This window comes from Hippichthys cyanospilos, chromosome 10 (genome assembly GCF_059441005.1).
Source record: "Hippichthys cyanospilos isolate Australia breed blue-spotted pipefish chromosome 10, RoL_Hcya_1.0, whole genome shotgun sequence".
NCBI classification, from domain to species: Eukaryota; Metazoa; Chordata; class Actinopteri; order Syngnathiformes; family Syngnathidae; genus Hippichthys; species Hippichthys cyanospilos.
The window spans coordinates 12,545,799-12,560,207 of NC_142378.1; the positions used below are offsets into that span (position 1 = coordinate 12,545,799).

Here is a 14,409-nt window from a genome sequence, read left to right on the forward strand (position 1 = left end):
CCCCCCCCCCCCCCCCCCCCCCCCCCCCCCCCCCCGGTTTGCCACCTAATAATACATCAATCATTTGGCTATAAAGTGTACCGCTACAAAATACAGTACATTGATTTGTCAGACCTTACACAACATAATCACAAAGAGCACTGAAGAAAACATATGCCTCTCTCCGATACAAGAAAAGGTTACAAGTTATGAAAATATGCTGTCACATTAGACACTTAACAGTAGAATACTCATGTAAGGCAAAATCAGGTGATTTTCACAGTGACGACTTCAAAAGGACTTACGATTTGAGCGTTCGCCGCTTTAGAGACAGACAGCTTCCTTCCCTGAAAGACCAGTCTGTCGGCTTTACGTTTTTTCTGAAAATTAATGGTGCCTTCCAGTTAGGTGGTTATACCTGATCTCCTAAAAAACAACCCTGCTTTTGGAGCCTAAGAGTTTTTCGGCACAAGGTAGGATGATTTGACCGTCACTTCTGGGCTACGCAACGAATATGGCACATCGAACATTGAAGAGCAACTATGGGGAGGTTTTGCACTCCTTCAATAAACAAGTAGCATAAACACAGATACAATTGAAATATGTCCAAACATCATAAATAAACAAAGTACATCAGTGCAGTTTTACACCATGCCTATCAAAAGCATTTTGGCATTGGATGCATGAAACCAAATAAATATTCAAACAAATAAATAGGACAACATTACAAACAGCATCGAAACACGTAGTGCATGATTTAAAAAAACAAAAACAAAAAAAAAACATTTGGTTGTCAAAAATAAAGCTTTGAGTGTGATCGCTGTCAAATACCCGATAAATTACCGACGCAGGCAGGAAAACCAACAGCTTTTTTTTCCCCTTTAACGTGATGATACGTATGCTTGAGTCCAATGTCTCTGCAGCTTCCTGCTACCAGCAAATAAAAAGAAATAGAAAAGTGAAGATGATTAAGAAAAAAATGTGCGTTTCTGGAAAAGATGTGGCATTTAATGGTACACTGTAAACACAGCCGTGCTAGCAAAAGCGCTGAGCGACCAATCTCTTTTACAAAGGAAAGCGCGGCCAATCCCCGGAAGCCACAGGACGTCCTTTTCCCTGCAGTCTTTTGGTGGCGCGTCATTGTGTCAAAGGGCTTTGAGCGAGTCGAGGGCGAGGTCGGACCGTTGGATGGCCATGCAACAAGGGAGAGGGTTCAACCCTGCCCTTGTCTCTCCTCCTCCAGTCACACCTTTGAGTATTTCTCTTCTTGTTGCTTGCCGCCTCAGTCAGTCAGCGGGTCACGTCACAGCCTGTCCATCCTGAACGTGTCCTCGGTGGCAGGGTCAGCCAGCACCATGTCGGGGTCATTGAGCATGTGCAGCCCATCCAGAGTGAGGGGGTCGATTTTGAGCTCGTCCAGGGGGAACTGAGAGTCTGCATCGAAGCTGACGTCGCCGACGCCTGCCAGCGAATTGGTGAGCTCTTTGGATAGGCTTGGCGGAGACTCGCCTGTGACTGGAACGTGTGAAATCAATGAGGGAAGCAGTAAATGGGAATTACGCCAGGCCCGGGCGGAATTCGGAACCATTTTTCCACCCGTTAAAGAGAGAGAAGAGCCACAAATTACAGTGGAACTTTGATTCATAATATGAGCTTGTCATCATCTGGAAACAGCTCAAGAGGAACGCGTCGTCATCTTTCTACTCAGATCTAGCTTCTTTATTTGTATATCGGAGTTTCACAATACAGTCATGTTTAGTGTGGTTTTATCACTAGCTTTGACACTCATGCAGGGCTACCGTGATGACCGTATTTTCTGCACCATATGGCATACCGTATTAATAGGCGCAGTCTTGATTATGGTCAAAGAATTATGTGTCATAGGTAAAATAATCCATGTTCGCATCAAAGCTCTGAAGCACTTGACTAAAGTACTTGATATGATGGGAACTTCCCCTTGCTGATAAACATCTAAAAAAACTATGCATGTTGTGGCTCTTGCGTTACTTCATTTCTGACAAAGGAACGGTCGTGTTAGGATGCTAGCTAGCATTAGCACGCAGGTTATCTTGTGTTTTTGTTGTTACGCGATGCCCTTTGCTATGGATTGCAGTTTATGTATACCCAGGGTTGACATCGAAGCACATGCGGCAACTCACTGGGTTTCTACATTCCCAGTTTTGGGCTTATGAACTGGGAATTCTGAGCGCTCAAAATAACAGTATATAAACACATTGACAATTTAACACATACTGTAGTCCTACAATAAAACTAAAACCCACTTTGTAGTGTATCTCTTAATCGATTGCTGCATAGCATATTTTTATTGCGCAGATGAACTTAATTGAATTTTTTCGATGGTTATTTAATAAGTAGGGCGAAAACTATGTGAAGGGCTCATGTGGGAAAAGTACTTTCCTCAAGTAAATTATGAATTAACTGAGGCTAATCATATTTTGGGGAAAGCTCAGTTCATTTTCAATGACTACAAGAAATCGCTTAAATAGAACCTGTCGGACAAAATGAAGTCATTCTACCATAGACTGAATATGTTTCTAATTTCTTGTATTTTTTGGTTTTACACAGTCCGGTATTCCAATTTTCCAGTTTGATTTGATCAGATAGACACCAGAGATCTTTAGAAAGTTTGTGATTGTGACAGTGTGGCACAGTAAGACAAATGCACAAGTTACCTGTTAGAATTATGTTGGGAATGTTGCCATGGCTACTGTAGCCAAGCTGCTGAGATTCTTGTAGGCTGCCACCGCTAAGACCCATCATGGCGGCTTGAGTATAGTTGAGAGTGGAGCACTGTGTATACAGGTTGGTGGAGCTTATGGGGTTCTCAATCATGTTGAACTGCTCCAACTTGGAGAAATTAAGTACATTTAGTCGCGCATTGGAATGCTTCACACCATTTGTGTCCATTGCTCTGTACCGAGTAAACTGAAAAAGTCACCTGATGAGACAGAGCATTGGTCTGCCTTGATGCCACCTGCTGATCGTAGAAGGAGTCTCCAAATATGCTGCCCACCACGGGAATATGCTGCAATAACAATACGGGAACCACGTGTCAGGCTGGCTGTGACAAACATCAATACTTTACATTGAAATGAATTTAGTCATGTGCAAAGTTAGTCCAAGCCTTAAGCAGATACGCCAAGCAAAAAAAAAAAAAAAAAAAGCAAGCAAAAGGTAGAGCACTAAGCAGTGACAGAAGCAGGTGATACTCATGAGGAGGCCTGGCAGTGTTCTGATTTTTCCAAAAGAAAACAAGTGACAAATGAAATGAGCAGGTAGTGTCCTGTAATGTGTGTACAAGGGTTCAGATTTAACACATGTTAGCGTGGATACAATCAAACACAAAATATGACACTGGCAAAAAAGTGAGGCCCAAAAAAGTGAGGCCCTAGTATGGTGTGGTTCTTCGTGCCGGCCCACTAGAGGAGACCAACCAAGGTACTGCAGTGCTGCACTGATCTCAGCACGCCTCACCGTGGCACAGGACAGACATTGGGAAAAGGGGATATTTTAGTAGTGTGCCCCTCCATCGGAAAACTATCTACTATTGTGATCATATTGGTTTTGAATGACTGTAAATATAGTACAACAGGGTTCTTGATTTGACAGATATAAAAAAAATTCAACTGTCAAAATGAACCCAGGCAGAGGGTTAATGAAATTATTACTGACACAGCACAGTACAGGAGGAACTACAACCAGGCCACTAAGACAGGAAGGAGTCTTGGACGTGGTCATTTGGAGGATATATATCAGGTTAAAACCATGTCACCGGGGAGGCCTTTAATGAGGCTGGTGCTATACTGAAGCATTTTTATGATTCATTTAAGTGATCATTATTTACCTTGTTGTGTCACCCACATAATACTGGAGCTCTTTTGTACATTTAACACTAAACTGTCACCCCAAATATAGGTTGCTTCTTTTTTTTTTTTTCATGAGGCTATTTGAGCCTGAGCATCAAATTAGCCGATTAGACACAGTGGAGCAAAAGTAGTAGTGCCACACTTCCCGAAAAATACTGGAATTTGATCTTGTAGGATATAAGCGGTATAATAAGAATGGTGTTTCAAATAGTCAAAATTGTGTAGCTGGCGGTTGAAATGGTAAAGTCTCTACAGCCCACACTAAAAATGTATTATCTTCATTGTTGTACTACAACTATAAGGTTAAATATTTGAGATGGGACGAGATCTCACGATATTAGAACAGTCCTGCACAACACATGATCTATTTCTTTTAGTTTTTTTTTTTTTGTACAAAAGAATACAGAGGAGAAAGCACTGCTAGTTCAATGCTTTGTAAAACAGTAAAATAACGTGACACCCAATGTTGTAAGAGAGCCATGCAACTTCAAAATAAACCTTCCCATAGTAAAAAATATGTGGACACAAACTTTTTTTTTTTTTTAATTATTCCATGCACCGTCAGCGACAATGGCTGACTTGAGTCATCTTTCTACTACACACTGTTACCGGCAACTATGAATTCTCAATGTCAGTCAACTGGCATTCCGAGGCGCTAAAAAAACTACTCAGTTAGCTGACATTTTATTATATGATGACTCTTGCTAGAGTTTAGTGTAGCGTATAGCATAAAATAGCCGCTAGCTAGCAGGACTCAAGTGCTCCATATCAGTTGGCAAGAGCATTCAGATTACTTTTCAAGAGCAGTTGAACAGACGTAAATGACTGTACAATTTCACACTGAAAGCCTGACACATTTGCTGTTTTTACTGACCGGGCTGAAACAAATGTGTGTTTTGTGGTTCTTATGTCACTTTTTTTTACGGTGGCCAACATTTATGAAGAATGAGTTGCCTAAAATCTCATATTTAAGTAAAAATGTTTTGAGCATGAAAAAAAAAAGTTTGGTCATTCATATTCAAGTGTAAACGTGTTATTTGGGTGGTTACCGAGTTTGTTTTTTACCAATGAAAAAACCTTTTTTTTTTTTTAATCCGAATACCAAAATACTCAAAAGGTGCAGCCCTATTTTTTTTGATAATTTGGTTTTCCAGTTGAAGAAAAGGATGGTAAAATATTCACAGATAAAACAAAGTTTGTAAACACTGAAAAAAAGATACCATTACACCACAGCTGTATGCATTTTGTTTGTCAGTAAATCCCTGCAAATGGCTGGACACCAGTTGAGGATGTCCCCGCTGGGATAGGCACCAGCAAGCATGCCATCTTTGTCAGGATAAGTGGCTATAGAAAATGGATGAATAGCTATTTGGTAAATCTCAGCTGCAACAGAAAAATGTGTGTGATTCTCATTTTATGTTGACATTTGCACACTTGATTAGTAATTTTCTAGTCAGAACAAAAAACATTTGGCAAATTTATATTGGGCATAATTTTATATTAAAAAGTTTGCAAAAATCTTGTCTTGTTCATGTGGGCTCAATTTCATGGGATTTGTGCGTCATTCCATCTCTTTTAAATATGAGACTTTTGCTGTTTCTTGACACAACTTGCAATTTTAGTTATAGTTAGACAGAGACAGCTTTTTCAGAGGGCAAAAAAGAAAATGAAACAAATTTTGTCAAACACAGGTTAATTTACCAAGCCTTAAGTAGTTATGGCAAAGTTGCTTCACCCTTTGCTGTGAAAGAATTAAGTGTAAAAACACATGCAACATTCCTGATCGCTCTACCAAATGTTTTCTGGAAAAGGTGATGACTTTCTCCCAAAAGAGATAGAGATGTTTATGTTTATGTGAATAGCAGATGTAATGAAGAAGTGGGCTGCAACTAAGCGCTAAAACAAATCTGTCCATGAGTTCCAAAGGACAAGGGAAAAGATGAGCAACTTGTTAATGAAGTCAAAAGATCAGGACCTCCATCAACAAACTGGCCATAAGGTTGTGCACAGCAAACAGTGGAAATTGTGATGAGGAAATGAGTTATGTACATCACACGGCTGATGCAAAAGGATGAAAAGCAGCCTATCATGTATTAGCTTCCCCCTCAGGAACAAAGCCCTTCCCCATAAAGCAGCTTGCTTGGTGGGTGGGCTCTTACTTGAGGCGAGCCGCCGGGGGAGAAGCCTTGATTGGAGACTGGGGAGGTTGGAGACTGAGTGGCTGGTGAGCCAGTCTGATTGCGGTACTGTTGGAGGGAAGAGGGTTAGCGAGCTCTAAGCTCCATGCGAGTCAAACATAAATCTCAAAGGATGACGATGTGAGGCAGCTTCAGTCATTTTGTTTTATCTAATGGAACGCTCACTAACAGCAAAATTGTTTTGTACATCCCCACTTTATCAGCGGCCTTTACAAATGTAACTGTGCAGTAACAGCCATTCATCCTTTCGTGTTGGACAAAGTTGGGATGCAGTATGGCACTTCGTCTTTGTTCTCTGTAATTGAAAACGACACAAGGTTCGGGTTGCTTGCTGTCTTACCGAGCTGATGCTGGCTGATGTTTGGCTGTCTGGAGATGGGCTGTTGGCAGTAACGGTACCCGTACCGGTGGAAGGAGGGGTGGGCAGGGTGATGAGCTGGATACCCTGCGGCGGCTGCTTCTGCAGGTCGCTGAGCAACTGAGCCTGGGCCTGAGCGGTCAGGTGGTTGAAAAGAGGGAACTGGGAAAGCTGTTGTTCCAGCGTTTGCTGTTCTGTTGGAAATAGCTACAAGAAGACCACATAAAGCAAAAACCTTTCAGGATTTGAATTTCTCTTCTCTGATTTCATTCTTTATCCATTTTCATTGTATTGTATAATGACAAATTCTCATTGTGTTCATGATTATGAATACACATCAATACAGGTATCTCTGCAAATTTTTTCTAAGTAATGATTTAATTACTGCACTTTTAAATCGTGTTTTTGCTAGCCTAATAACAAACGTGATGAAGTATTTTTTTTTTAAATAAAATGACCAAAGTTGCATCGAATAAACTTTTAGTTTACCCACACGTGGATGATAGAGAATCAAAACAACCAAATTCTCATTCACTGAGCAATAAAACAAAGACAGGGTGAGCAAAATGTCACCTGTGTGATGTTGACAGGAGAGGATAGGGTTGGCGACAACTGCTGCGTGGACTTCTGAAGATGGAGGTCGGTGGTTAGTGTTAATGGCACCACGGGAGGCTGGCGACGCTGTTCTGTTCCAGTCATGGTGGGCTGAGAGGATGTGGGGATCCCTGGGAAAAAAAAAAAAAATTGAAAATGAAAAGCCCAGGTAAAAGACCATAACAAGTAGGGGAGCCGTGTAATGATTATTCTACAACTAGCATAATAAATTAGTCATTGGTCATTTTTCTTGATGAGCGATAATCATTGAGACCTAAATTTGTCCAAACATCCAGAAATTCAGTCTGTTGACGGTCAATATTTTCAGATTTCATTAGTCCTCTAAGAAGGCAAACCTATTACATCAAAATAAGACATTTTCAAGTGTCTGCTTTGAAAAATTATCAGCATTTTTGCTCATTTTCTAACATCACGGACCAACAGTTTAGTGCAGGGGTGTCCAAAGTTGGTCCTCGAGGGCTGCTATCAGGCATGTTTTCCAGGTTTTTTTCACAACACGCTTGATTGAAATGGATCAGGTTATCAGCAAGCTCAGCAGAAGCCTGATAACAATCATGATCCTTTGAATCAGGTAACGTATGGAAAGAAACCTGGAAAACATGCTGGATTTCGGTCCTCAAGGACCGACTATGGACACCCCAGGTCTGCTTTTTAAATAAAAGGATTGAAATTCAAAAGTTTTTATTCAAATTACTCAATCAATACTCTAAATCAAATCAACAGAATGGAACGTGAACTGCTGCTGGTGTTTCAAAAATAATGCGGTATTCACAATAAAAAAACGCTGCATCAAAACTGATTTTGGTACCATGGCTGGCTGCGCTGATGCCTAGATGGGTGAGGTTGGTAGTCAGGCTGCCTGTGCTGTTGGCCGAGCTGAGGGATGGGAAGGCAACCGTGTCTTCGGGGTCCAGTGGCGTGGACAGCGGGGGAGGGAACTGGATGTTGGTGAGATCAGGCAATGAGCCGCCTGTGTTGTGTGCAGCAGGTAGCACCGCTGGGTTCAGTTCCTGGTCCGGTGATGGGAATATACTACAAAAAAAATAAATACTTATGAGAAAATCCTCTCTGACAGACAAGGATTCAAACTTCCAGAAGATTTATGCAACGTATGACAGTCACTCACTTGATTCCTGGGACGTCACATGTGTTGTGATTTGGTGAATCCCCCTGAATACAAAAAAAAAAAAATCTCTAATGTAAAGCTTTCTATACACAAACTGAAACAAAATAGTGCACCCCCCCCCCCCCCTCCATTCATACCTTCTTGTCATCCCAAAGCTGTTTCTGTGCATCGCTGTCTGCATTCGTCTCCAAGCTCTCCGTCCCAGGCACTGTAAGCAGCAGTGCTAATTAGTCAAACAGACAGACACGCTTGCTATGACAAAACACACAATGATTCACATCAGGGTAAAAAATGAGTCATCAATATCCCAGCAAGTCAGGCAGATTACGGCGCTGTGCTCATGATTCCAGGGAACCTAAAAATAGCAAGGTGACCACCAGGCAGACTGGGTGAATGCCAACCAATTAAGGTTTCACTATATCAGGGCTTTGCGCACAATCCATGGAAGATCAGTAAATTATTGATCTGCCTCTCTCCATCACCTTGGGTCAGCTCCATTCAAGATTTCACTCCTCTGGAGGCAGCAAAATACAGAAGCAGCAGCATGCTGAAGCAGTGAGTCTTTACAGCTATATAAATATTTGACGAACGGGCGCGATCTGCACTCGCTAAAGTAGAGCGAGTGGCTTTGAGACATTTTGTGCGAGACAACTGCTGCGATGAATTTGTAACAGTAGTTTTGTGTGTCCACAACCACATATTCTATTACCTCGTTTGGGTTGAAGCTCCTGTGATCCGCCGGCAAACACCTCTTGGGGTTTGGGATTCATGGTGCTCTGGTGTAAGGCAGAGTCTGAATTTGTCCTGTATAAGATCAAAGGTTTCATCGAAATGGCGTTTAAATCTCTGATGGTAGCATAGTGTACTTAAAAGATCCTCTCTGCAAAAACAATTGTTCTGTTACAAATATACAATTTATAGCCCGTAGCGCAGCTTGTGTGCAGCTGAGTTTCATGTAATTTAATTTTTGCAATATTGTCTGCTCTGGGTTTCATTCTGTGAAATGGCGAAGGGGAGATTGCTTACCTTCTCCAGCTTGTGTCTGGTGGTGGGGAGAGGTAAACTGAGCTGTAGGGGCAGCTGTCGATGTGAATCGAGTTAAGGCTAATAAAGAAGGAATGAAAAATTGTCCAGTGCTTAATTTCATGCCTCTTGGCTCATTAGGCCAAATAAAGCCAATCAGGAAGAGAATTCCACTCAAGTGTTTGTTAGTTTCAAAAACAAATACAAAGGTTTGAGTTTGTGCCAAGTAGAAGAGCAACATAGAGAAACACAGTACAATGCTAAACATCACACTTTTCGCACAAGGGAAGAAATTTCATTGATACATATTTTTCACGTATGTGAAGCTACCAGTACTCTCATCTTGGTTAGAGCTTTGTGCTATGGACTCCTTTGTATATCCCTGTAAATGTATTGCACTATAATGATGCATACTGTATATGAATATAGCATTTGTCTAAATAATTAGATAACATGACAACTTTTTTCTATATCTACTAAATTTAATTATTAAAAAAAAATAAGACGATAAAAAAAGCATTCAAGGGGTCGTACGGTTTTCAAGGAACGCAACAAGGAATTTAAATAAAAACACTACAAGCTTAATGAAAGTAGCATTCAAACACAACGGCAGCTTGCAATTATTTTAAAAAATCGAATGGTTGTTCATCCCTCCGTGCCCTGTGATAAGCTGGCAACCAGCTCATGGTGTTCCCCGCCAACTGCTCAAAGTCAGCTGGGATAGGCACCAGTGAGCCAGGGACCCTCATGAGAATAAGCGGCTCTAGAAAATGGATGGCTGGATGGATGGATTACTCTGTTGACTGAAGTTTTGATTTCCAATTTCTAACCCTATATTCAATATAATAACGAGACATTTGTGATGCGCATCATCCATCCATTTTATGAGTTGCTTTAATATTGATCCAAAATAATTCACTAATTTGTTGAAGCATGGTTATCATTTTAACCTGTAAAAAATGCTTATAAATAATACGTACCCCACCAAATGGACATGAATGTCTTGGCATGCTTTTATCTAGAAATTGTTCCTGACTCGTCTTTTGGTGGTCTCAGCATTATACTGTCGCAGCGTCTATCATGAGCCACTAGCTGCGCTCATGTAGTGCTGATGGGAGCAGTTAATTACTTTGCAAAGGCAGTTCAACCTTGACGTTAATGACTTTGCACACTTTGATGCTGACAGCCTGAGAAAGTTGCCATTTCTACTGATCACTTTTTAAGAAACCACACTAATTCAAATGTGCTGTTTTAGCCGGCAACATCACTGTTGTAGTTCTGACATCACATCGTCTCAGAGACCAAAATGTATGCGAAGATATTTTTTTTTAAATATCTATCACTAAAGTTTCTGGAGAAGAAAATTGTGTACTATTAAGAACAAGTTTACATGAGTTTCCAAAAAAAAAAAAAAAAAAGACTAAAGTTGCCCATTCACAAGTACGGTAAGTGGAAATGTGTTATTTGGTCTTGTGTTTTTATAATTTTTGTTCATCGTGCAAAAAAAAAAATCATATTTGTATTTCTCTTTATTTACTTTTTGCCAAAAGAATTTTCCAAATACCAAAAATCTTGATAGCAGCAGCTTTAGTGTAGTGTCTGAGGCATAAGGCGTCTAAAGTAACTCGCCATAAAACTCAAATTCAAACTCTACGAGAGTGCATGCACACAGAAGGGTCTCCAATAGCTGAACGGAGCTCACACTTGAACTGCACTGAGTGTAACCTAACAGTCGCCTTTTTAACATGTCATCCCTGCACCCCATCGTACTTGGACAGCGAGGCACTAAGATGACGTAGGAAGGCGACTGATGTGTTTTGTTGCCATGTCGGAACTAACCCAATCCATTACTTAAACAGTATTGTACGATGTAGGGTTGACATTTTTATACCACTCAGCACTCACTGCTCACTCATTTGGTGCATTCTTAAATAACATTTGCTACATGAATTGTTACTGGACTCGGTCATCTCCTACAAATCCAGTTTTATGACTCAATTCACAATGGTGTGGCTTTGCTAAACGTTGGATACACAAATTGCTTCATGGAGAAATATCTCTATTAGTCAAGCTAAGACAATAACTATAATGTGTCCATAGCGTGCACTTAAAGGATATTTGACGTCCATGCTTGTCAACTGAAAGAGGTCGCCGGTGAGGAGAAGTGATGCGATTTCGTTCACGGTAAACGCGATCCACTAAGCCGTGGTGCCTGGTCGTGCGACTGGTATCCAGCACAGAATTCTAGAGTAAACACACTCACAGGTCACCGAGGGCAACAATGACGCCATCTCACACAGCAAAATATCAAAATGTACCAGAAAGGTCTCAGGACTAATGGTGCAAATGTGTTCATTTCAAAATGAGTCAAGCCATGGGGCCCATACTGAAGCTTGAGCTGGCAAATGTATCTTAGAATGGAAAGCCATGACAAGCAAATGATATACTACAAATTTTGATAACCAAATTTTAGTGCTGTGAAGAACGGATATAAACAACTTTATTCTGTTTCGTTGTGAACCAGAGGATCCAAAAGAACTCCTGGTCCATCAAAGCAGCTGATTTGCATTTAAAAAAAATCTGTCTAAGACTGGTGTGCTTTTTGTTTTGCATTATTTTTCCTGAAGGTTTCTCTGGATGAAAACAAACCAGCCGAAAAAAGGCTAAGGGCTCACCTGAAAAGGCAGGTCAATGTTGCCATTTCCAATCTGATTGACATTGGGCAGTGAGCCTCCATAGTACTGTCCACGATTCTGCCCTAGTTGCAAATACTGGGTCTTCTGTAACTGCAACTGTGCAAAGTAAAATTGCATGGCAGCATGAGTGCATGGCGGGTTTGACTGTACAAAAAGTAATGCAAAAAATGAATGATGCCTACTTGGCCCAACTTCAACATAATGCACTGATAACCTGACAGATGAAACCTGATGACATCAGGCAGATGAGGATGTTATATGTCAATTATTTCAGACAAAACCTTCCATGGTAACTAAACTCATGTATAGTAATGCCTGACAGCTGCCAATACGGTTAAAATTAATTTGCAAGACACCTGACACATTTCCTTATTTCACCAAAATAAAATAAGGGTCATAAAAACAAGGACGGCTCTCAAACCAGTCAACATGGAGCAATATGATCTAATGCAATGAAATGATGTCCAATCCAATGGAAACAGAGACCAAAAATGTATATATAGTTTTTACAAATCATGACTAGCATTGCAATCGATGTTTGCACTGATGCAACGTATATTTTCTTTAAAAAATAAATAAAATAATAATAATACAGCCAAAACATTGAATCTTGCTTTTGAGTTGAAAACACTTCATTTGAGAAAAAAAATGTTAAATTATAGGAACAAACTACACGGATGGATATATTTGATTGATTTGACATTTCAAATCAAAAGAACGTTTTATACAAAAGACCGCATACAGTTGCTTTGCAAAAGTGACAAGCCTCGGAAAATGGTTGAGTGAATTGTTGTTGTTTTTTTTCCAACATGACAGTCGGTGCCAAAAATTGTCCAAATGCAGTAACCTAACCCAAAAGCAAGCATTTGAAAATGTGAATTTATTTATAGGGTGTTTAAAAGAATATTGCGCTAGCGTGCTAACGTAGCTGGTACAGGACTAGATCAAAACAAACCACAGCTGGAGAAGGCGACTAACGTTCACGCTAACGTTAGCTTGGCATGCCAACATAAACCCTTAAGGGCTCTCCATCAATACTGACAGTTTATCGTCAATTAATTGCTTGCCTTGTAAAGTCGTGATTTACAAGCCAAACGATTCATTTGCTAATTAACTGTCAGCGGCGCTTGTTCACATCAAGCAGCCAGAGGACAGGTGCACGTTCATTCTCAGCTCCAATGCACTAACTAGGCTAATTAGCACAAAAGGTGTCGCATTATTATTGCTGCGTTTTCTTGCAATAATAATAATTTCGTTGAAATAAGGGGTCATCCAGTAAGGGTGTATTGTGACAGCAAGTGACTCGTCCACTTCGCCTTTTAGCGCATAAACGTTCACATTTATTTTCCCAGCATTCCGCGAGCTGCCCAAACAGCGTTGGAACAAAATGCGAAAAAAACGTCTTACCCGCGCAGCCCTGGTGATATTCAAGTCTTTCATGACCTCTTCGAATGCTGCAGTCTCTTCCGCCTGTTTCTGGTTATGCAGGGCGATTTTTTCGCTAAATTTGCGGGGATTGTTAGAGGACGCCATCTTTCCCTCTTCTCTGAATGGAATGTTACGTTACGCATCACGTCGGGGCCTTCTGTTGTCGTCATCACGCACAGTCAGCGCCTCCAAGCGCGGGTAGGCGGGGTCGCTTCATGCAGCCGCGCCCACCACTCGTTGTCAACATGCCCGCCCACGTTTTGCTCTAACCATCACGAACCAATCTGGACATGCAGTCGCCGTTTATGTACTCTTTGGAGTCCAAACAACTCTGTAAAATAAAAGTCCCCCTGTGGAAGATTGAGTGTAGATGCCACAAGATGGTGGAAAATTGCTTCTTCTTTACTTTAGAAAGATGTAATTGGTGTCCAAAATATGGTCTGGAGCCGTTTGCAGCCCATCATCCGTTTTGCCATCGGTCCACAGCGTATACTATAAATGCCACCTGACACAGGCGGCAAAGCTAAGTTATTAAAAAAAAAAAAAAGCAAGTAAGCAGAGTGAGAACACTGAAAATTGTACCGCGAAACTATTATTTTTATTCTCTCATATTTACTCTGATTGTTTATATTTATTTAATATGCACCAACATTCTATTCAAGCATGTACGTTGGGTTTGTTAAAACTAGTATGAAGAGGTGTAGACATTAGTGCCAATGGTTCTCAGTGCCAAGCATGGTTTCTGACTAATCCAGGGTTAACTGACTCAACTTGTTTTTATTTCAACAAGCGCAGAATGTGTAATGGATAGATATCTTCAGAAGTAGTGCTTCATTCTTATTCAAGTTTCAAACTCATGGCGATGAAGATCTGCCTATGTCCCCTCTTTGTGTCAATTGAGCATTCAGGGCCACCACATTTCTGGCTTGTGTCCTAAATGCAGAACAAGTCTGTGGCATAATGCTTACTGTCCTTTTATTGTACATACACATACAGTACGTAACTCAATTTCAGTTTGAGAATAAAAATGATCTAATTGTCTGCTGCGATTGACTGAATCTCAAAACAATAGGGAAGAAGTCTAACTGTTGTAACATTT

At 40.7% G+C, this 14,409-nt stretch overlaps 1 protein-coding gene across 2 annotated transcripts; it reads right to left on the reverse strand.

Moving 5' to 3' along the window:
* Window positions 1-41: 41 nt before the first annotated feature.
* On the reverse strand, window positions 42-13,445 carry crtc1b (CREB regulated transcription coactivator 1b). 2 transcript variants are annotated; one of them, XM_088424926.1, is made up of 14 exons: window positions 13,290-13,445; window positions 11,862-11,978; window positions 11,303-11,430; window positions 9,190-9,249; window positions 8,873-8,967; window positions 8,301-8,371; window positions 8,164-8,207; window positions 7,846-8,069; window positions 6,996-7,147; window positions 6,405-6,629; window positions 6,026-6,112; window positions 2,939-3,025; window positions 2,673-2,847; window positions 42-1,494 (listed from the first exon to the last, which is right to left on the reverse strand). In XM_088424926.1, the coding sequence occupies exons 1-14, from the start codon at window positions 13,413-13,415 to the stop codon at window positions 1,283-1,285; spliced, it is 1,803 nt and encodes a 600-aa protein (XP_088281052.1). In that variant the 5' UTR covers window positions 13,416-13,445; the 3' UTR covers window positions 42-1,282. The 2 variants fall into 2 exon arrangements, with proteins under 2 accessions (XP_088281052.1, XP_088281053.1); XM_088424927.1 differs by lacking the exon at window positions 6,026-6,112.
* Between the last annotated feature and the right edge of the window lie 964 nt (window positions 13,446-14,409).

Bases quoted from the DNA above. Each gene is read 5' to 3' on its own strand.
- crtc1b (XM_088424926.1), bottom strand. From the start codon at position 13,415: ATGGCGTCCTCTAACAATCCCCGCAAATTTAGCGAAAAAATCGCCCTG. The intron at 11,431-11,861 runs GTGAGCCCTTAG...TGTTTACTCTAG, and splicing joins ACATTGACCTGCCTTTTCAG to AATTCTGTGCTGGATACCAG. The intron at 8,208-8,300 runs GTATGAATGGAG...TTTTGTATTCAG, and splicing joins AGCTTTGGGATGACAAGAAG to GGGGATTCACCAAATCACAA.